This window comes from Glycine soja, chromosome 16 (assembly GCF_004193775.1).
Source record: "Glycine soja cultivar W05 chromosome 16, ASM419377v2, whole genome shotgun sequence".
Taxonomy (NCBI): domain Eukaryota; kingdom Viridiplantae; phylum Streptophyta; class Magnoliopsida; order Fabales; family Fabaceae; genus Glycine; species Glycine soja.
Window position 1 is genome coordinate 21,722,287 of NC_041017.1, and position 24,173 is coordinate 21,746,459.

General features: G+C 31.4%; 1 protein-coding gene across 5 annotated transcripts; it reads left to right on the forward strand.

The window, feature by feature from the left end:
• The first annotated feature begins 14,170 nt into the window (after positions 1–14,170).
• Positions 14,171–20,535, forward strand: LOC114390558 (pectin acetylesterase 8-like). Of its 5 annotated transcripts, none has more exons than XM_028351324.1 (14): positions 14,242–14,434; positions 14,524–14,670; positions 15,706–15,827; positions 15,935–16,017; positions 17,295–17,424; positions 17,506–17,585; positions 17,704–17,790; positions 17,873–17,997; positions 18,101–18,161; positions 18,327–18,380; positions 18,458–18,535; positions 19,040–19,145; positions 19,706–19,851; positions 20,117–20,535. In XM_028351324.1, the coding sequence occupies exons 3-14, from the start codon at positions 15,707–15,709 to the stop codon at positions 20,243–20,245; spliced, it is 1,200 nt and encodes a 399-aa protein (XP_028207125.1). In that variant the 5' UTR covers positions 14,242–14,434; positions 14,524–14,670; position 15,706; the 3' UTR covers positions 20,246–20,535. The 5 variants fall into 5 exon arrangements, with proteins under 5 accessions (XP_028207122.1, XP_028207125.1, XP_028207123.1 ...); XM_028351322.1 differs by having other exon boundaries at positions 14,524–14,621; XM_028351323.1 differs by having other exon boundaries at positions 14,527–14,621.
• The last annotated feature ends 3,638 nt before the right edge of the window (positions 20,536–24,173 follow it).

Below are 24,173 nucleotides of genomic sequence, written 5' to 3' on the forward strand. Positions count from 1 at the left end.
CTTTATAAGACTTACAAATATAGCTTAAGATGTTTTCATGATCTTGAAACAAAAGAAATTTACAGGTTCTTTGTAACCCTGGGAATAGGGTGTGGTTAAGTTGAATATAAAATTACAAAACTAACCTCATAGAGTGGTTCTCCATCCACAACTACCCACCCAACATACTTGTGAGAAGGCTCTAGAGTACTTGTTTCAATTGCATATGGTAGCTCCAACTGCATATAGATAATAAATGTTGCTTGAGACAAAAATTTGAATCAATATCCAACAAAGTGAAATATTAAGATGTCTAATAACAATGAAGTACATGTTAGTTTTATCTTCATGGTGTTTACCTGATTTAAGTGGGAAATCTATTGGAATCCTTTTCCTTAAGCACACGTGCTCAATATCCTTTAAGTTTACTTTTTTAGTCAACTTATAATTACGACCAAATTTATTTCTTATGTCGTCTGAAGTAGTATGATTGGGATGTTCCCTATAGCAGTTGCCCCCAAGTCAATGTTATGTGGATACAAGCAATACTGACTTAAGGTTTTAAGTCAAACGTTCCTCATAATATATGTCCCCAAGTCAATTTTACTTGGATACAAGTAATATTGGCATAAGGTTTTAAGTGAAGTGTTCTCTCCATATGTCATAAGGTTTTAAGTGAAATGTTCTCTCCATATGTCATCTGAAGTAGGATGGTCAAGATGTTTACCATAACAATTTCCCCCAAGTCAGTGTTACTTGGATACTGACTTGAGGTTTTAAGTTAGATGTGTTGTCCATAACAATTTGCCTTCAAGTCAATGTTACTCGGATACAAGTAATACCTACTTAAGGTTTTAAGTCTGATGCACTCCCCATAAATTATTGTCCTCCATTCAATGTACTCAATTCACTTCAATTCCAATATTTATTTTCTATATTCATCACGTACATGTAGATGAAATTGTTTCCTCAATTCAATAGTTCTTTGATTCTTATTCATTGACTTTTCAAGAACAATATATGTTTATCATTAGCATTAGTTATCCAATTATGTTTTATTTTATCATTATAATATTTCTTGATTCTAATTTATTTGTTACATATTCATATTTATTGCTTGTCATAATTACTTAAGTTTAACTATTTCTTTTTCATTTATGATTCAATATTGATGTTAATTGACTAAGTATTGATATATTCTTCATTCAATTCTTGATGATTATTAGTTCACATTCCAATGTTTATCATAATTTTGATCAATAATTTATAATGATTCTTCTTCAACTTCATGATTCAGTTATCTTATGTCATTCAATATTGAGTTAAGTATACACTATTTATTCTTTAAGTTATTTGATACAATATTTAAGACTTCATTTTTAATTTATATTTATTTTTTGATAAATATTTTTTTCTATGTAGATGTCTTCTCGAAAATCTACATAGTAGTTGTTGCCTTTTAATAATTTTGATAAGAAGATAGTTGAACAATTTATGGGTTTGTTGAAAAATTTTATGAAGTCAGTTAACAGAGGCATTTGGCAAGTTGTGATTAATGGCTATACAATTCCAACTAAAGTTGTTGATAACAAAAATATAAAGAAACCTTTTGAATATTGGACTTCAAAAGAAATTAGAAAAAGAGAATATGGTTCTAAGGCTAAGATTATTATTCACTCATCTTTAAATTTTGATGAGAGTAAGGAAATGAGGATCTCATCCAAGTCACTCATGAAGGAACTCCGGAAGTGAGGAGAGCAAGGAAGAACTCTCTTATTCAAGAATATGAGACTTTTAGGATGAAACAAGGAGAAAATATTGCAGATGCCCAAAAGAGATTTGCTCACATAGTAAATCATCTCAAAGTCCTAGGGAAGGTATTTTAGGAGAAGGAGTTGAATGTAAAAGTCTTGAAATCCCTGAATAGGACATGGCAACCTAAGGTCACCACCATTTTAAAGTCAAAATATCTCACTTCCATGACGCATGCTAAGCTATTTGGAAAGCTGAGAGAATATGATATGAACATGACTTGGATAGCTAAAGAGGAAGAAAAGGAACAAATTAACACTCAAGACAACCACTTCTTCAATTGATCAAAGTGAAGAGGAAAATGCTAAATGCTCAGATATTGTGAATGTTACACAACTTCTCAGAAAATTCAAGAGGTTCTTGATGAAGAAGAATGAAAAAGGAAGAATATCTCAGTAGAAGAAAAGTTCCAAGAAAATTAAGTCAAACTCTCAAAACTTCACATGTTTTGAATGTGAAAAACTAGGCCATATAAAATCCAAAATTCCTATTTTTTTGAAGAAGAAACAAAGTGGAGAGAAAATGGGAAGAATTCAAAGGAAGAAGAAAAGAGCCTATATACCTTAAGAGGATAAATGCTGCAAGCAATTCAAATGAAAGTGGTGATGAAGGGGAAGCTAACATATTTGCTTCATAGAAAATGTAGAAGTTGACAACAATGTAAGTGCCTTTAATTCTGAATTAGATGAGAATTATGATAAACTTCTTGATTTATTTAATGAATTTATGAGGAAGCAAGAAGTTGGCTTTTGCAAATATTCTCCGTAAAGGAAAGCTCAAACAACATGATGAAAAAGTAGCAAAATTCCAAAAAGGAATTACTTGATTTGAAAAATGAAAAAGAAGCCCTTGAGAAGGCTAAGGATGATTCTCTTTGCAATGCTATTACTATTCGCTCCCTTAACCAATGTGAAATTGTAAGGTTCTTTTTTTTCTAAAAGTGAACATTTTTTGAAAACCTTATCAAAGTTCAGAATGGGTAGAGACAATTTGGATGCACTCCTTGTACAACAAAAATGCATGTTAGATAGAGCTGGACTTGGTTACACCTTTGACAAAAATCAAAATTTGTATAAGAATTTCTTTAACTTTCTAAGAATTTAGCTCTCCATTCATAACATGTCATTATTGTATGCAAAAAGAGCATTCCTCTAACAATTTCATGATTAAAAAGTTTGGTGTTCCTTATGGGAACTACAAGTGGATTCCCGAATGAATTAAGGACACTTTTAACCCCAAAGGACCCAAGGAAGCTTGTGTACCAAAATTTTGCACCTAAAATCTGTTATGCAGGTGCGCTTGAAGGCCAAGGAGTCTTTATGGAAAACTAGATAAGTCTAATCTTAGTTAGATGTTCATATTGTAGTGTCCTAAAATTTTGCTAGAAAATTGATGTTTAATGTATTTATTTTGTTATTCGATTATTTGATTGATTTGGATGAGTTGAAGTATTGTGTGATTTATCTATGTGTGATTGCTTGATGTGGATGTTAGGTTATGTGGAGTTTGATTGACCTACGTTGAAATTGTGAGATTTCAAGTTTTATCTAAACTTGTTCTAGTAAAACCGTGATCTTAGACTCATTAACCGTTGGATCGCCTTCAAATATAGATTGTAGGTTCATAACCCATGTCACATATTGACCGTTGGGATATTCAAAATAACACTTTTGGACATCTCACTTAGCGAGACAAGCGTGCTAAGCACAATTCCAGCCAGTAGAGAAATTGTGCTCAGTGTGAAATGTCACGCTTAGCGCCAAAAGTGTAATTTCTCTTAGCGATGTACATATTATAAATACGTTCTTCGACATGAAAAATACGATCACCAGTGGCCACCACAAGCTGCCACTGCTTGCCACCAGACCACCGCACAGAGAGGAAAATTTTAATTGAAGCGGAATTCTCAAAATCCACCTCAAGGATTCAGTAGAGAAACATTTTAATTGAAGCGGAATCCTTAAAATCCACCTTAAGGATTCAGTAGAGAAACAAGTTCTCAATAATTTCATTCGTAGTTTCTCAAGTAACCTTGACTTTTATGCCTTTCTCCTAGTTAGTTTGAGTTTCTCTTAGTATCTCTTGTATTTTGGATACCGTAATAGGATGTTTTTACACTTCCTTTAAAATTGAAGCGTTGTAAAAGTTACCTTTTAATAGAATTGATGTCATATTAGTGACCTTCACTGAACCCCGATCACATTGGTGTGATCAAAATTTCCAAATAATGTTTCTTTGAAGTAGACTACAAAATACCTTTTATCCCCTTTTATTTTGATAAGAATGTTGGTATTAACCTTGTTTTTGAAATCTATACTAAATTGCCTTTGATTTGGTATATAAAACTCTACGTTTGGACCAACGAACGTGAATGTGAGAGGCCTCTGAGTGACTCAGATAGGTGAGGGGAGTTTATTATAATTTATGGCTTTGATACCATAATTGGGGTCAAGGAACCCAATTATGGGAATGTATGTCGGTCCCTATCCATGTTGGTTTTCAATAAAGACAATATTTTCGACTAATGAAATGTGATACATCTATTATTAATAAATAACATTATCATTTTATTAGACTTATGTTGTCTGAAGACTTGGGGAGTGTAAATCTTAAGCATGAAATTTATATGTATGTATGTGTGGCATGTGATTACTAATAATGTTGTTATTGATGATAATAATTGATATGAGACAATGTTGGTGTTTATGAGTATTGATATGAGATGATGTTATTATTGATGATAATAATTGATATGAGAAGATGTTGGTGTTTATGATAATATTAATATGAGATGATGATGTTATTGATGATAATATTGATGCGAGATGATGTTGTTATTATTGATAATATCATTGAGATGAGATAATGTTGATGTTGAGAATGACATTGTGATGAGATGATGTTGATGTTGATAATGACATTGAAATGAGATGTTGTTTATGTTGATAATGTCATTGTAATGATATGTGTTGTGTATGTACATGGAGGGTGCAGTGACCAAGTTGGATATCCTTGGTGGGGAAATAGAGTGGTTTACGAGTTTTAAGCATCTCTAGAGTGAAGGGGTGACTTAGAATCTTTAATTATCTATGATCAGTGCATTGAGGGTGCCCATTTGTCATATTTCATATAGCATGGAAATAGTATAAACTTTGTCAGTAAGTACTTGTAGTTTTCCATGAGGGAAAATATTTGTACTTGGGGGCACGCCATTTGGTTTGGAACTCCCTTATGACTCAGGCTAATCACCAGGGGGGAGTTGTCTATGCACGATAGGGTGACGTCAACATATGCTGCCTAGTTCTCGAGTGTGAAACACATTATTGAGTGTGAATGTCGCATGGACACGCTCAGACTAGTTCTTGACAAATCGTACCATATTGCATTTAAGAGTTTATGTTAGGTGCATGCATCATACTGAGCATGATTGATTGAATTTGTGAAAAAGTTGATGAATAGTTGTTAAATGTATATCGAATTGATGAATAATTGTATATGATCATAGCACTAGTTATTGTTTCTCTTACTAATTATGGTCATTTGATAATTGTTGGTTTTCTTTATAATAAACTCACCCTTACAATTTTGTACCGTATGGTTGATACATGTGATGATCACTAACCTTTGCTTGTGGGAGCAGATGGGCAACACTAGATTATGTGAAGGGAGATTCTTTTTTGTTGGATTTTCCAAACCGACGTTGGGATTATTTTGCAGAGAGATTTATGTTTTGTTAATCAACTCTCCATAGTTGGTTTCATAGTTCTTTTTGATTTGGGGATGTAAATCACAAATTTAAATATATTTACGAAAAAAAGGTGGAGAAATTGAATAATTGCTCATTGTATTTTGTGTGCTTATACACATATGGTTATACACTAAAAAGAAATTAATGCTACTAACCATTACATGATTGATTGCTAAATGCTTGATTGGTCTCTTTCTTTTTGGTTTTGCAATGCCAAATGGTGGAGAAATTGAATGATTGCTCATTGTATGTTGTGTGCTTATAAACATATGGCATACACTAAAAAGAGATTAATGTTACTAACCATTTATGTAAGCACGTGTTTAAAACAAGCAAAGGAACAATTTTGACCACAAAAGATTTAAGTTTGGTTTGACATGATCAAAACCAAAAAATGGGAGATTGTTGAAGGTTGAAGTCTTTATCTCTTTTAGTTTACTTTTGATTTTGATATTTTTGCATGCTAAAACACATTTAATAGGTGTGACATTGCATCGATTGTTTAGCTAGGCATAGGTGTTCAGTTTATGCCAATCTTGCTTAGCTTTTTCACCTTTGTTCTTGGACTAGTTATCTTTGAAAAATTAACAGTTGATTGAACAATTTATGAACTTGGTAATTGATTACAACATATGTGTAATCAATTACACAAGTCAAGATTGATTCAGAGAGCTTTACTTCTTATTCTAAGTGAGATTTGTCGAATTAATGGATTACAGTCTTTTAGTAATTGATTACATAATTTTTCATATTAGAAGTAGTCTCTATGAACTCTCTGTAATTAGATTTAGTAATCAATTATGAGATTTTAGTAATCTATTATAATGCTTCTAACTTTCTTAGATGACTTTGTAAGATCAAGTTAATAGATTACAATGCAATGGTAATCCATTATAGTTATCTTAGATGGAAAACCATGTATTTTTTTAGCGATTTAACCTATTACAAAATGGTCATAATCGATTATATCATTCATATAACAAATTCTTCATAAGAAACTCTCTTTATAATGAGTCTTTATGCTTCCAAAACATTTTCCAATTTTGTGACTCATTGAGAGAAAACTATCATGAGGGTTTTCTAAGAGTAATGATGATGATCAACAAGATTGAAGTCCTTGATGTTGAAGATTGAAGACAACCCCTAAGGCTTGTGTGAATCAAGAGCTTAATGTTTTACTGTGCAAGGATTTGACTCTCTTTCCTTTTTATTGATTCTAAGATAGAGTTTCTCAGATTTTGAGGTAAGGTTTCTCGGATTCTTGTTGTAGGATTCAACAAGGCTTTGTGATTTCAACTTGAAGGGTTCAAGTTAGAAGGGATTTTTTGAATTTCTTTATGTGCATAGGGTTTGTAATACATTGGAAGTCAGAGTCCAAATATCCAACTAGGGTTGTTGGGTATAATTGCATGTAGGTCCTCATGAGGGTTGAACCACTATAAACCTTATTTTTTATTTTCTCTTTCTATATCTCTAGTTTTACAACCAATCTTGTTATTGGAATTGAAATAAGTCTTCAATCAAAACTCTTATTTTAAAGGTTTTCTGTTAATTGGTTTTTCTTGTTCATAAACTTTGTTCAAGAAGTTATTTTGAGAAAACCTTGATTCATGAAAAAGGTTTGCCTATGTTTTAATGGATTAAAAAATAACTGGTAAAATTTTGAAGAATCTATTCAGATTCCCTCTTTCTAGATTCCTAGCTTGATCAAACTAACGGATGAAAAAAACTATGGTGTTGTTGAAGAGGATAAGCGAAGAATGAAAAAACATCAACAAAATTGAAACGCAAGAGAAAAAAAAGGAATGGAAAGTCATGAACAAAATGGAAACATTGGACAAAAAAATGCACTTGTCATCTCATTCATGGTTTCGTACAAAATTCCTTTTCATAATATTAAGCATTTCTATATTTTTTTTATATCTTGTATCAAGCATGGGAATGCTACATTCTCATACTCACTTTCTGAGAAATATTTGTGCAAGACTTGAAACAAACACACTCTAAAGTTTTGTTATCGCGTCTCTAATAAGGTTTTGACTGTATTTGAACATTTCAAGTAGTTTATTTGTTAATAAACATATTGTCATTGGCAAAATTAGTTGATAGGTCATTTTTGTTTAATCTTCTAACTTTTTTTTGTTTTATTTGAGTTCTATAACTTCTAAATATCTATAATTTCACTCTTTTAATGATCCATTATGATTAGTAGTGTAATATCAATTGACACAAGTAACATTAAAAATGCCTTATCTAACATCTAATTAACATTAATACAATGTGACATAGAAATAAAAGAACATGTTTGTTATAAACTTGGATTTATTTAAAGGATAAATGTTTCTCATCCCTTACCAGAAAAGTGCGTTGAACTACGTTAACTCATTTAATTTATAAATTTTAAAGGGTTTGGATTACATAATCATCAAATGGAAATTGTTATTCCCATCCATTCAATTTATATTCCCACCACCACATGTAGAAAAATTTATTCCAAAAATACCCCTTTCACAAAAATATAATTTCATTGTGCAAATTGTAAAGAAGAATCATATTTCTCTTTCATATTTTTTTCACCCTAGTAATCACAACAAAAGTATGATTTCGTTTAATAATGTATAAGAAAATCATATTTTCATTGTGATATTTTAATAATTTATGTTTTGTTTTTGAAAGTTATTTTTTAACAAATATTTATATTTTAATTATTCACAGTTAATGTATATGGATTGATGCAATGTGCATTGTTGATTTTTTAGGAGAATCCATATTGTTTCTTTGTCTACCACACAGTATAACAACTTTAGTTACTATTATTATTTTTTCTTAATAAATTTTAAAAATTATGGAATTAATTGAAAACTCAAATTATTAAATCGTTTCAAAATCACGAATACATTTTTTTCTTACTTTTCTTTGAAGCCTCGTTACTTGAAACTAAAAAAAACTCATTCTTAATATGTTCATTATTCATTTTAAAAGAAATGCCCGCTAACAAAATATTGTTATTAAAGAAAAAATAATAATTTATCAAAAAAAAAATATTAGACAATTCAATAAAATGAGAGGTCTTAAATTTACATATGTTTCACACATAAACTTAAAACCCAAAATTATGTGTATATTACTATTTAGTTATCACATGATAGAATAACAATCCTTGAGTTAAAGAAGCATCTCATAAATTATTTTCAATTTCACCGACAAATCATTGATGTGATTACAAATAATCTTATCACAAATTAATACAATATATATCAATCCTTTCACGTCAATTCCTCAATATTGGAATCATAAAAAAAAGGAAATCTAAGTGGTAAATCTTTATCTTAAGTAACTTTATGTACGAGATGCAATAAAATAATATGATGCCACTACTTCCAAACTAAATTTCCAAGATTCCAAAATATTTATAATACGATAAAATAAGAATCACATATATATGGATATATCTTAACCCTATTAGGTTAACACATTATTTTCTCTCCCTCTAAAGAGTTACGAAGGTGTCATTGAAGAATAAAAAAGCTTTGATTGAGGAAAAGCCATAATATCATTCTTCTTGTTCGTGATGGATTATTGCAAAGATCTTGAAACTATTGTTGAAGAATACTTTCACCAAGAACCAACTACGAATCCAGGTATTTATCCTAATCCATAATAATCAAACGTGTTGTAGATCTTAAGACCTGTGATTTTGGTTTCCACATAAAGAATAATGAATATTGAAATAAGGATTAAATATTAAAGATTTCCAACAAGTGGTAGCATAGGATGTCTTCATTGTTTAGTTATTAGGATTAAAGATTTCTAATTATTAGAATATTTGATACAAAATTATTTGTATTGCTCTTGGGGTGTTCACACTAAAGATTTGGAAGCCAGATTTGAACATGGTCTGGGGGTTTGTTTTCATATATGTTTTCAAGAGGAATATTTGGAACAAATTGATCTCCGTGTTTTAAAAGAAAAGCCTTGTAGACTTATAGTATCAGTAACAATGTGGATTTCTTTGTGAATTTCTTTTTCTCTTGATTTGCGTTGTTTTCCATTTACTTTAGCATGAGAATAAAAAAAAAGGGTTCAGAAAGCTATTTCACATCCCATAATTCATACAAAGCTTAGATAATAACTTTTTATCATAAAATACATTTTTAAGTACCTATAAACAATTAGAATACTCAGTTTTTCAAGAAATTTAAAATTAATGTAACTTAACCTATAAAACTCATTTAATTAACTAGTTTTAGCTTTTTAACAAATACAAATTAATTTTCTAACTTAGGGTAAAGATCTTCAAACTTTTCCTGAAAGTAAAACTTAATTTAAAACTCATTAAAGAGACTAAAATTCTATCTTAGGCCCCGTTCGAGAAATTTTGGCTGATTGTTTGTGTTGTAAATTGGGAAAAGACTAAATCGTGAATTTTTGTGTGTTTGCTAGTAATTGCTATTTGAATTAAGGTTGGAACTTTGATTTGTAAATTGAAAAAATACTAATTAAAAATTGCATTGTGAATTGTGAATTAGTGCTGAAAATTGGAGATTGAAATGGATTATAATATCATGTGAATGTGTTGTTGTGTTTTGTTAACATGAGAAGATTCAAATGGAAAATAATTTATTATGTGAATGTGCATGATAAAAATTGAGATTATCCATGGTAATTGGTATGAAGTTTGTTATGTTGTTATTTTAAGTCAGCTTTATGTCAGCATGACAAGTGAGAATGAAGTGGTTGGAGATAAGGTGGTTGAAATCTCAACAACCAAAAAAGATATATGGCCACAAAATATTGAATCTCATTTCATAACTTTAATGGTGGAGGAAGTTATTAAGGATAATATGCATACTACAACATGATTGTAGAAGATGAAGTTGAAGAATTAGACGAGAACAATATGATACAAGTTTTGTCATTAGTGACTACAACAAATTACCATTGAATGAAAATTTTCGAGATTGACTGACTCTGATTATGGGATGTACCTAATGTAACACCATACTTATATTGTACTTAATTGTTATTATTATCACATTTTGGAATATATAAACCCTATTTACTTTTTTGTTTTACTTGTATAATTTTTTGCTTAATAATAACTAAATATAAATTGTAGAAACATGTTATATATCTTGATATATTATTATTAGTATTATGTTTGTGCCATTATTCTTTGTAGAATTTTTTTTTGTTTAATTATTTCTTATTTTTAGTTATTTTTGTGTCAATTTTTTTTTCTATTGCATGATTTCATATGACTAAATTTATCATCAATATTATTATTATTGAATAAACCTTTCTATCAAAACTATTATAATCTAAATTACTATCAAAATTACTTCTATAAAATTTGATACAATGGATATTAGTATAGAAATTACTATCACCATTTCTATCGATACTTAGGCAATTCTCTTATGTTGTAAACTATAATTGCTTGTTCGACTAAAAAGAATATACAATCGAATATGGATTCTATATCTCACACTTAAACATTTATTTGTTAATAAAATCACTAGTGAAAATTGACTTCTTTGAAAATAAAATACTTTTGAATGCCTATTTACAATTTTCACGGTTAACAATTTCATTATAAGGATGTAAAACTTGTATTTTTAAATGACAACAATGATGAAACAACTTATATAGTGCAACTAGAAAATTTTGTTTAAGGTGATCCAAAGTCTATGGTATGGAAACTAAAGAAATTCATTTATGGTCTTAAATAGACTTTCTATCAATGGTATTGCAAATTTCATCAAGTTATTGTCCCTTATGGCTTTCAAACAATTTTGGTTGATGATTGAGTATACCAAAAGTTCAGTGGGAGTAAATTTATCATTTTGGTATTATATGTTGATAGTCACAATATAGTCTTATTGTCACAAAAGAATCACCAATGCAGTTTTGGATAGATTCAACATAAAGATAATAAACCAAAAGATGCACTCATTGCTAAAGGAGACAAGTTAGTCTCAAATAGTGTCCCGTTAGTAATCTTAAACAAATAGAGATAAAAGATTCCTTATGCTTTAACTGTAGGGAATTTTATGTATGCATAAGTTTGTTTTCATCATAACATAGCATTTTAATGAGAGTCTAAGGGAGATATGTAAGTAATCATGGTATACAACACTAGAAAGTAGTAAAACTTGTAATGCGCTATTTGAAGAAAACAAGATACCACATGTTTAATTATTGGAAGTCTGATAGATTAGAGATCATTAGGTATTTTGACTCCAATCTTGTGGGATGCCCAAATAGTATATATTCCACATTAGGATATATCTTTAACCATGGTGGTGGATTTAATATCTTATTGTGAGGCATCAAATCCAAAAAACATGATTGCTAAATTTTCATAGGCCTGCCCATTATTACCAACATTAAGAGATCATTAAGGATATATTATGACAATAATTTAGTAGTGTTATACTCCAACAACAATAGGAGTTCAACTAGGTCAAAGGTCATTGACATAAAGAATTTGATTGTTAATAAAAAAAGTTAGAAAATAAAGATTTTTTTATAGAACATGTATAGGAAAGTACAATATGCTAGGTGATCCACTAACTAACGATTTACACTTAAACATGAGCATGTTGCTTGTATGACGTTGTTTCAGTTGTTGCCTTGCTTTGGTTTAGTGGGGAGTCTATATGTTCTATGTTTGGATTTGAGTTTCAAGTATTTAATTTTTTACAAAAATAAAGGTTATGGTTTATAAGTTTATTATGAATCTTATTTATTTACGTACAATATTTAAATTGTACTTAAGGATTTTAGATTGATCCCGCTAAAGACTTATGTTGAACCAGTTAGAAATAGGCATGATCGAGACTGCATTGCATGTAATTTTCATGTTGTTCATGCATATTGATTTATGTCATTGAGTGTATTGATGTGATGGTTATTGAGGTCTAGTCACATTTATCGTATTGACAAAAGCCACAATGATTCCATTATTGATACGCCACATGGACTAGATTGTTAATGTGAAAGTCTAACGATAAAAGTGTACGAATGTACACCTAAGAAATAATTGTGATATAATTGTTACAATATGTAGATCAAGTGAGAGATTCTTGGAAAAAAAATTTATGTATTATTTTTTTATATGAAAGAAAAATCAATATAAAATTATGTATTGATTTCTTATATGAAAGAAGAATTTATAAGAAAAATAAATAAAAATAACTTTATTTCATAAATTTTAATTTATCAATAAGTTAAAATTGGTTTCTTAAATAATCTAAAATCATTGTTCTTATCTTATATTTTTGCTAAAATATTGTAAACCACAAATTTATGAATTTTCTTTTTTAGAAAATGGAAGAAATACTTTTCGTAGCATGTGGGGTTGTTCCCGAATAGGATTGATTACAACCAAAACCGAAACCGAAAAGAAGTTAAAGAATAAGACTTTATTGGATGACAGCTTTGAGTGTGTGCATGCATGTGTAATGTCAATGTGCAACGTCGATAAGGATAAAAGAAATTCAAATTATCAGACAAAACTTCACCGTCAAATATGCACGTTAAAGAGTCAACAATGTCAACACCAAATTTTTGTTGGGTCCCATTTTAAATAATCACCGACATCTGCGTGCCAGTTGTAGCTGCACCCTTAGCTTCCACAAACCAATATTCTCAACCAATGGTCTTCATACCACAGATTCATTAATTCTAAATAAGCACAACGGCTACTAATGTCATTGAATAATACTGGATTTAGTTTTTTTTTTTAAAGTAAAATCTCATGTTGAATAAATTGAAAAACGTGATTGAAAAAAAAAAATTCATCAAAAAAAGAAAAGCACAACGCTGTAAATGTAGACATAGAGTAGTGACATACTTAAAAACAAGTATAATAACAACATTAAAATTATTTGTTTTAGAAAGTATTTGATGAAAAAATTATTTAGGAATATTAAATTCATTCTTAATTCTTAATTAAAGTTTATAATAAAAGTAATCATATAATATATGTATAATAAAATTTAAAATCAATTACAATCTTAGTTATTAAATTTTAATTAATAATTATTATTTATTATCTAAAGTATATTTTGATTATTTTAGAAGAGTCAAATCCTGTGGAAAAATATTATTCTTACATAAATAAATATTGTATGAAAAAGATTATCTTCACCTACCAGTTTAATAATTATTTATATATATTTATTCTCATTTTTGGATTGAATTTGAGTATTCTCTAACATAAATGAGTCTAAATTAAATTTATAAATAAGAGATAAAATTATTTATAAATATTGTTGGGATGCATTTTCATTTTCTTATGAAACTGAAAAAAAATGCTTTTTTTTGGTAAATAAAAATGATAGTACTCTCTTTCTTTTAATGGTCTACTTGGTAAGAGAGAAGGTCAGAAGAGAAAACAAATATTTTTCTTACGCTAGATTGGAGAGAAAATAAAAGAAAAAACTTGACATCTAAAAACAAAAATTTAAATTTTTTCTTCCTTTTATTTTTGTTTTGAATTTAAAATTCAAACTTTTCCATCATTCATTATTTTCCTTTCATCCAACAACCGGACTTGTTCTTTTCTATCACTGCCGTCCTTTATGTCTTTATCTTTTTCAGTCTATTCTTTCCCTCTCGCAATAAAGATTCACTGGTGTTACGCGTTAACATCCACTCTATTAAGAAAATGTGCTCCTAGTAGTACAATAAAAATATAAAATAAAATAAAAATAACAAATATTTATATAAGATTGTGTTCTTGCAAGTTCCAAGTTCCAAGTTCATGCACAACCGATCTTTTCCTCTGCGAAGACGTGTCGGTAGCTGAAGCATTTTATAAGCCTCCACTTTCCTGAACTAGTTTTAACATACAATCTTTCAAGTACACCTCCCCAGCTTCCATTTAAGGTATATATAGCTTATAAGTGAACTTCATATACATCTTCTTTATATTAATTTTTGCTTTGTTTCTTTTTTCCCCCACCATTTTTCATCAGTAGTTTGTGGGGCTAGAAGTTTCTATTTCTGGGCATTCAGAAGATTGCAGGAAAAGTTATCAGCTTTATTTCCATATTGAACAGAGTTGTTGATCTAGGTAGTGTTGGGTTGGAATCGGTGATCTGTCTTTCGGCCAAATTTGGAGGGTGAATGCTGGTTAATATATTTTATTTTTGTGTTTAAATGGTTGATATTCGAATATGGAAATGTTAGGGGTGTTTACTTACACTTTTGTTTTCTGCTTTCATTTTTTGTTTTCACTTTTTAATTATAAAACTGTCACACTTTGTTTTCTATCTGTTTCATGTTTTCAAAGATTTGCAAGAAAAAAACTGAAAACAACTTTCTTTTTTTCTCTGTACAAGTATGTGGATTTTCCATTATTGGTACCAATGGGGGTATTGGAGTGCCCCAGTTAAACCTATACTGAAGTAGTATCTGAGATTTCGTTTTCTGGGCTACTTTCTGAATTAACTAAGCTTTCTGACACCAAATAGATGAAGTAGTTTGTTGATTCTAAGATTGTTCTATGGATTTAAAATATTTCATCTTCCTCTGAAATAATACTACTACTACTACTACTACTAATCTTGCGATTTATGTGTGTATCTTAGATTCTTTTTACATAAGTGTGCATAAATATCTTACTATGTTCTCTATATTTCATTCATGTTTTTTTAATCCGCATTTCTTTCAATTCAAGATTCCAGTATGGATAGTTTTTGTTCCTCTCTAGCAGAGGTGTTCTCCCCAAGAGTTTTTAAAAACAATTTCTATAAGCCAGAAAACTCTATTAAAACAAAACAATATTAAAGGTGTCGTTTCGCTAGTTCATTCATATTTCAAGGTTCTCCCCCGTCTTTTTTATTCTTATGTAAATAAAAATCAAACTTATTGGTTCATTGATTCTTGAACTTAAAAGAAAAAAAGAGTTGATCTTTTTTAGTAACTTGAATGCACAAGTGATGCGGGTAGCAAGTGACAAGATAAGAAGACAATATAAAATTTTCCTTGTTCTATGTGTAAGGTTTATTATGATGTCGCTTTTGTTTTGTTTTTATACGAAATAATGTTTCTTTATGTTAATTAAATAATACGCCCTTCTGATACATCCAAGGTGTTCTGTATTTCTCATTTTTTATGCTTAACTTTATTGTTTTCTATTTGTTGGATACGTGCAGAATGGAGATCACTAGAATATGCCAATGGTTAAGTCTTCTGATATGTGTACTACTATTACTGCAGACAGAAGGGGTTCCTGTGGGAATCACTTTTGTTGAAAATGCAGTGGCAAAAGGGGCTGGTGAGAAATTTCTGCTGTTTCTGCTATGCTCTTCATCTCCTTCACCACAATTTTCAGGATTGTTTATTGTAGTTTGGAAATTGATCTATGTTTAACATCTTGTTCAGTTTGTTTGGATGGGAGTCCTCCAGCTTACCACTTCAACAAGGGATCTGGAGCAGGGATTAACAACTGGATAGTTCACTTTGAGGTATATCTCTTTCTGCAAAATGGAAACTATAAAGAGTCTTTACCAACTCTAGAAAACATTCATTTCATTTTTTATTTTATTTGTATTTTCCTTTTTATATTTTGTGAATACATGTATAAATGTTGCTTTGTTAAACTGCCAACTGGATCAGAAGGTGATTTTTAAAATTTTTAAATATGGGTTGTGTATGTTTTGAGGTTTGTGAAGTTGTTCCCACAAAAATGAACATGGGAATGTGACATTTCTGTATTTGGTACAAGTTTTTTAAAAGAAAAAAATCCTAGATCATTGTTGATTCTCAAGAAAGTGGTTTTCCCATGTTTTCCTTTAATTTTTGTTTCAATGGTGTCAACAATTAACTTCCTTTCTCACTCCCACTTTTATTCTTATTCTTGAATTTTGAAAAAATAGCACACAATGACTTGGAATAATAAAAATAGCGCACAATTAACTTCCTTACTCACTCCCGGTTACTTACTATATTACCTAACAATAACATTCTTGGTCGTAATATTCTTTGAAATGTAATAATATATCTTGAAACAAATGTCCCCTCATAGTCATATATTTCAATTCTTAAATCTCAAATTTGGTCCTTAAAATTATAAGGATTTTAGGTGGAGGAGGGAAAGACACAATGACTTGGAATAATAAAAAGAATTTATATGCACTTCTTTACATTATCATCTAATCACAAATCTATTTAGTTAAGTTTGTTAACTTTTATAATAACTATGCTAAAAGTTATTTAAAGAATGATTTGATTTTTTGGTTGACTGTAAATATTTATACATGGAGAGCATGATAGTAGTAATTAAACTCAACATACACATTGATTTTATTTGTATAGTTAAGTTTTTTAACTTTTATAATAACTACCTTAAAAGTCATTTAAAGAATGATTTGAGTTGATTGGTTGACAGAGAGTAAAAGAGTTTACAGAGAAGCATGATAATTAAACTCAACATAATGTTGAAACATGGCTGGAAATGACATTACAAAAGTCAGAATACTTACCTCTTTATATTAGATGAATGTTAATTATTGGTTCATTTTCTAGTTGCCTTGTAAATTTTTTAGAGAATGACCAATAATTAAGGATGTGTTTAAAAAGTGTGTTGTTAGCATATCTCTTTATACGTTGTATAGATATGCAAAACATTGGTCAATTAACTTGTCCCTTTTTTGTAAATTCTTGATATTTTCCAGACACAATATATGAAATATTGGAAAAGTTCTCTATTTTTGTTAATGATCTTCAATACAATTTGTTTTAGGGAGGAGGATGGTGCAACAACGTTACTACTTGCCTTTCCCGTAGGGACACTCGATTAGGTTCATCTAAGAAAATGGATACATCACTTTCCTTTTCTGGGTTTTTCAGTAACAGTAAAAAGTTCAATCCAGGTATTGTCTACTAATCAATATATGTTTTTTGACTGTTTGTCTTCATGAACCATTCCCTAAGAATGTTGTTGGCTATTCCAGATTTCTATGATTGGAACAGAATCAAGGTTAGGTATTGTGATGGGTCATCATTTACTGGTGATGTTGAAGCTGTTGATCCGGTGAGTTTTACAAATTCAAAAGGATTTTGTAATATAAATTTGTAGGAGAATATTAATATTTCATAAATTTTATATACTAATTTTCCTTTTGCTGATGTTTATAATATGAATTTATCAGAAAACCAATTTGCACTTCAGAGGAGCAAGGGTTTTTGCTGTGGTCGTTGAGGATTTATTAGCAAAAGGAATGAAAAATGCTCAAAATGTAAGGGACTTTGATAATTTCCAACTTTTGTCTTTGACTAGAGTAAGTTTTTTAATTCACTTACTGAAACTTGTAACTGCAGGCAATTATCTCCGGATGTTCAGCTGGAGGATTGGCTTCTATTCTAAATTGCGATCGATTCAAATCACTACTACCTGCAACAACTAAAGTGAAATGCCTTGCAGATGCTGGTTTTTTTATCAATGTGTAAGCTGTGCATTAATTTGCTTTCTACTTATCATTTTTCCTGAATTCTTTTTGGAGTTGCTCAAGTCATCTAATGATTTAATATGTTATTCTTGTACAACAGAAAGGATGTCTCTGGAGCACAGCGCATTGAAGAGTTCTACAGTCAAGTTGTTCAAACACATGTACTTGTCCTTTCTCTCATTATTTTTCCCTTTGCCATAGAACTAGCATATGCCGTGTTTTACACCAAAAATATTGCTGTTAATGTTTTCATACTTTCTGTTTAAAAGAAACTTTCTGATGCTCTCATTCAATCAAGACCAACTTTCTTATCTTCTTTATTATAGGGCTCAGCAAAGAATTTGCCTACATCGTGCACTTCAAGACTCAGACCAGGGCTGGTAAGTTTGGGAATTTACGTCTTCTACCTTTGTGGCTTCTTTGGTGTTACTAATACTTCTTCTGAACAATTGTGTAGTGCTTTTTCCCTCAAAATGTCGTGTCCCAAATCAGTACCCCAATCTTCTTTGTAAATGCAGCCTATGACTCATGGCAGGTCAGATTATTCTCTTTCTCAAGAAACATTCTATTTTTGGAATGGTGTTCATTTGGAATTTTGGTCCTACTTAAAACTGATAATATGTTTATATTCATTGATCAATTGATTGGCTTGTTTATAAGGTTAAGCAACGTTGGTTATATATGAGGATTTATACAGAACAACATAATATATAATAGACTTGAGATTTTAACTTTGAATTCCCAGTGAAAAGTACTATGATTGCTTAATTATCTCAATATTGAAAATTCTGCTTACATATGCAACCAGGATATTGTCTCAAATTGAGCCAAGATTTTTCTACATATTCCTTTTATCTTAGCATACTATTTTAAATGGTTTATGGTTGAATGCTGAATCACATTTGCCCTCCATTAAGATGCTCAATGACTCATCTCCTTCATGAAGTAGACAATTGATGTTTCCACTACATATTGCTTTTAATAAGGGTTGCAATCTTTACAATATTTCTCTGATCCCTATCATATTACTTTGATTCAGATAAAAAACATTTTGGCACCAGGTGCTGCTGATCCCCATGGCCAATGGCGTGAATGCAAGCTTGATATCAAAAACTGTTCACCTAATCAACTCAGTGTAATGCAAGGTGGACATTTCTGGTCCTAATAACTAGCGTCACACTGAAACTTGCTTATTCCTAAACTCTAGGACTTCTGCTAGGCTTCTAACCAACCTCCTAAAGCTGTCTAAAATTTTTTCTGCCTCTGTGAATACTCTACTTGACATATATCATTTGGTTTATTTGGGCCATAAGCACTTACAACAGAAGGAAATAAAAAGGAAAAATGAAATAAATTTGTCAATAAGCTAAAATTAGCTTATGAAGAAGTTAATTTGTAGAAGTTGTCTCATATTAGCTTCTCCAGAAGCATATTTTTTACTTATTCATAAGTTAATTTTAGCTTATGAAGAAACTTATTTTATTTTTCCTTCTTATTTTCTTTTCCTATAAGTACTTTTGGGAAAGTTTATCTGAACAGGCTCCAGTTTATAAATGAAACTGACATGAGTAAAAACAAAAGCAACGGAATCAAAACTAGTCATTATAATCTTCTACTATTTGGTTGAAGCCTTTTAGGGGCCTATGGAATTCTTGACATCCACATTTTACAACAGTTTGTGAACTCATTCAATGCATGATTTCAGGATTCAGGACAGATTTCTTAAGGGCATTTAGTGTGGTTGGCAACGGCGCATCTAAAGGGCATTTTATAGATGGTTGCTATGCACACTGCCAAACTGGAATACAAGAGACATGGCTGAGAAATGACTCCCCAGTGGTGGCCAAGACAGTAAGAAACTGACATTATTTTCTCCTTTCTACAGAATATGTGCATCTTTGTGCGGCTTTAGGATTAAGAAAAATATACTTGGACACCCAAAATATACTATTTAACACTTGGTGCAAGAGAAAAAAAAAAAAAAGGTATGATAAGTTATACAACGTGATACGAATGATGTTTAAAATAAAGGGGTGTTTAAGTCTCATTACTGGTAGGTTTATTACTATCTTTTCCTTTATATCAAGAGCTAACTTGTTTGCATAACATGGTGCAGTCAATTGCAAAGGCAGTGGGTGATTGGTTTTATGATCGAAGGCCCTTCCGTGAGATAGATTGTGCCTACCCTTGCAACCCTACTTGCCATAATCGTATTTTTGATCAGAATGAGCGTCCAGATGTATAGATTCATTTAAAAGAGTATGCTTATTTATTTATTACTACAAACTATACTTTATTAGTTATCTCGTTTTTATTGAACGAGATGTGCCACTTGCACTCATGGCTTTGTGGTTTGAGATCTCAAACCATCAAAGTATGGGTTCGATTGTTGCATCAACAAAAAACAAGCTGTGATTGATGATTTAAAAGGTTCCAAAGTGTAAGGGTAGGCAACCTGATAAAGGATGATAATTGTCTACCATGTAAACATAACATTTTTATTATCAATAAAGGGTATATCTGTAATTCTAATAACTTTTTTTTTTATCTATAATTTTTGGACGAAAATAGTCTTGTAGGCCGAAGAACTAGTTTAACTAGCATTTTTTTCCTTGTCTTTTTTACCGAGCAATAAACAGTATTTTTTCTTATATAAATATTATAACTTGGTTTCAAATTTTTAAGTCAAGTTTGAGTACGAGAAATGTTTGGAATCAGTCTTAGTTTGGAATTTGAAAGAAGTGTTTGGTGCAAAATCTACTATTACCCTCAAAAACCAATTACAGCATTTTAGAAACATCATTAACAATTTTTAAAAAAATAATCTGTTAGATGACGAGAAATTTAAAAATATAATTTTTCAAAAAAATTATACATGACTAGCAGTAAGTCAATGAGTTGCTAACGTTGGTGTTATCTCATCAATTATATTTGTTTTCTTTTACAATGAATTAATCTTGTTAATTGTCAACAAAGACTAAATTGTTTAGTAATTAAAATATTTTTTTAAATTATTAAAATAAAAGACAAGGGGCAAAAGTTTTTTTTTTTTTTTAAGTAGTAAAAGCTTATTTAAGCCTAAAGATTATATATAAACAAGGAAGTCACGAATTACAAGTCACGAATTACAAAGTAACATGAGCCACGACAATATACAGGACAATAGAATACTAGTAGGCATTCAACTTTCGCAGCTGATTACCTTTTATTTATGTAATTAATTTTCTCAAACTTACAGAGTAAATAAATAAATCAGCTAAAATATCATTTCGGTTTATTATATTCTCGTGTTTTTTTATATATAATTTGGTCCTTTATGTAGAATTGTACTTAAATTTAAACAAATTTGAAGTGATTTGTAGCAATTTGACAATTTTGGTAGAAGGTCATCAAGTACTAGCGATAGACAATGGGTTTATACATGTGAAATGCTCAAGACTATATGAAACCTTTCGTAAATATAATAAAACCATTTATAAATATAATGAAATGAATTGGAACGATTTAAAAATATAAATAATCAAAATGCAACTCTTTCTAAAACATCATCTCCACATTGGACACTTTGGTTAACATTTTTAACGTTGCCGATGAAAGGGACCAAAATGGATCCATTTTTAAACATGAAATGACCAAATTGACAATTTTAAAACATAAAGAACTAAATTAGAAAAACACAAAAATGTAAAAGACCAAAATGATATTTTAGCCATACAAATATATGTTTGAGTATATTTTCAGCCTCTAAAAAATGTTTTTTAAAATTATTTTTTTTAATTACTTATCAAAATCTAGAGCCCATCTAACGATTGGACTGATCCGTCAAAATGGACTCCGGTGATCTCCTTGGTGGTGGACTCATAGGTATCTTCCTTCTGAGGAATGAAGGGTACTTGCAAAAGGGGCTCCGACACTCAATTAAATGTTTGAGTGATCTAAGAATGAGTGAAAAGTGAGTTGGAGTGAACATAGAACCTGATATTTATAGTGATGGATGAAACCTTGGTTCCTCCCTTGTTGAGGTTGTTGTAACAACATAACAATTTTGTTGATACTTGATAATAAAGTAACAACCTTATCACCAAGATTCTCGTATAACAAAATCATAATGGCCCAACCATTTGGCTGTCGGGAGCTAGGGTTCATATTATACGAGGAGCATCAACATACTGGATTTAGGGCTGACGAGGAGGGTTGACGTGTGTACTTTAACGTCACATCACTCGTCACGTCACTGGTGGACCCTAGATAGTACACAAGCCCCCCAAGCTCTGAATCCAATTTGTTGGTGAAAGAGATTACCAGTGTCGAGGGTGGTAACCTTGACAAATTTAAGGGTCGCAGGCTTGACAAGTCCCCCAGCTTGGAGGAGGGTTTTTCGGGCTACGGTTGATAGGTTATGTAAGGTGAGTGTGACTTCTATCCCTTCAGGTAGAGTCAGGTACTAGAATGTCTTATGTGAGAGGTCCTTGGTTTTAACCATTTTGACCCTTCTAATCGTTAGACAACGCATTTGGGAGAGGCATTTCATTTCACCCAAAGTAAGCGTAGTGTGTCTTATGAACGCACACCATTTCTTTACACGTGTCGCTTCGTGAAAGGACACATCTTAAAGATGTGTTACGTGGTTCTTGGGGGTTACTTCGTGGCAAAAGTTTTCAGGGTATCGTTTCAACTCTCGCTAGTTTTTGAAAGGTCATGGCCTTCTCTCCAAATTTAAAAGGAACATACATTAGGTTTTTTACAATTTCTCTTTGCAATCTCAGCTTTCGTTACGAATGTCGTGATTGTTTCGATTCTTGGCCGTAGCTATTCGCAATTGTTGGGTTTTTCCTCCATTTGCTCTTTCCTTCTTCTGATTTCACCTTCACTCCAGGTACACCCCTTTTCCCTGCTATGTCTTCTGTTTCTAACTCCACGTTGGGTATAGGCGGAAGTGACTCTGGGGGTTCCATTCAGCAACCCCTGGTTGAGTGGGAAGTAGTTCCTATTGGAAATTCCTAGTCAGAGGAGGTGCCTCGTGAGGTTTTTGACAATGGGTCCTCCTCCTTTGAGAGGTTGATGGACTTTGGTAATGTGGGTGAGGGTAGCTCCAGGCTACGTGCAAGGATGGAACCTTCTAAGGATCAACCTTCCTTGGTCGCGACCATTGTACCTCCTCCCTCTTAGGGGAGTTCCATGGCTGTCGAGGCTACGGGCAGGGATAATGGTGGTGAAGTTAAGGTTTCACCAAGAAACAAGCATCACCATGATGACGAAACACCTTGTCTCCTCCGTATATTGTTGGTTTCGAGTGGGTGAGGGAGGACGTTTTGAAGTACTGCTCAGGGATTACGTCCTTTGTGAGCGTTGGTGCCCTGTGGCGTCAACTCCAGTTGGCCAAATCGGGTGACACCTACAAGATGACTTTAGTGGCTTGCGGAGAAGACGGGCACCTGTTCATGCGTCTTGCCCTTGACGGTCCCCTTACTTCTTTGTCTACCGGTGTATGTTCGAAGTCTTGAATCTAACTCTTCCTTTGAATAACTTTCAATGTGCCTGGCTAAGGCGCTTGAACGTGGCTCCCTCCCAACTACACCCAATAGCTAGGAAATGGTGAGGGCTTTCGAGATTTTATGCCTTTTTTTAACATTAGGCCCAGTGTTCCGATGTTTATGTACTTTTTCCAAATGAATTTGATTGAAAGATTGGTTGGGTGTTGTTGAATAGTGTTTTCAAGAAGATGTTTGAGTTCGACTCAAAGACGTTCCATAGATTCAAGGACACCTTCTTTAAGGACAGGGCAACCAGTGCCATCTCTGATGGGTTACCTTTGATGTATGAGGAGAATGGGGAGCCTCGTTTACCCTTTTACGGGTAATCAGACCCTCGCAAGGTTCAAGTCCTTTGAAGAGCATCTAATGTCTTTGGAGGAGAGGGTAGACACGACTATATTGGAATAGTTGCCAGCCTTGCTTGACACATGGGCCATCTTGTGCTTGCCTTTGGCAAGCAACCCTCTTCTTGTCTTGGATGGTAAAGTTTCGTGCCTTCCATTTTTTGTATTTTTCCTAATATAACTTTTTCTTTTTTGATTGTGTGTTATGTTTTGTCTGTCTCTATAGGAATAATGTGCGACTTTGAATGGCGACCCTTAGTGAAGCTGGTTGGACCTGCTGAAGGTGATGTGTCCC

Bases quoted from the DNA above. Each gene is read 5' to 3' on its own strand.
- LOC114390558 (XM_028351321.1), top strand. From the start codon at position 15,707: ATGGAGATCACTAGAATATGCCAATGGTTAAGTCTTCTGATATGTGTA. The intron at 18,162-18,326 runs GTACTTGTCCTT...TCTTTATTATAG, and splicing joins GTCAAGTTGTTCAAACACAT to GGCTCAGCAAAGAATTTGCC. The intron at 18,381-18,457 runs GTAAGTTTGGGA...ACAATTGTGTAG, and splicing joins CAAGACTCAGACCAGGGCTG to TGCTTTTTCCCTCAAAATGT.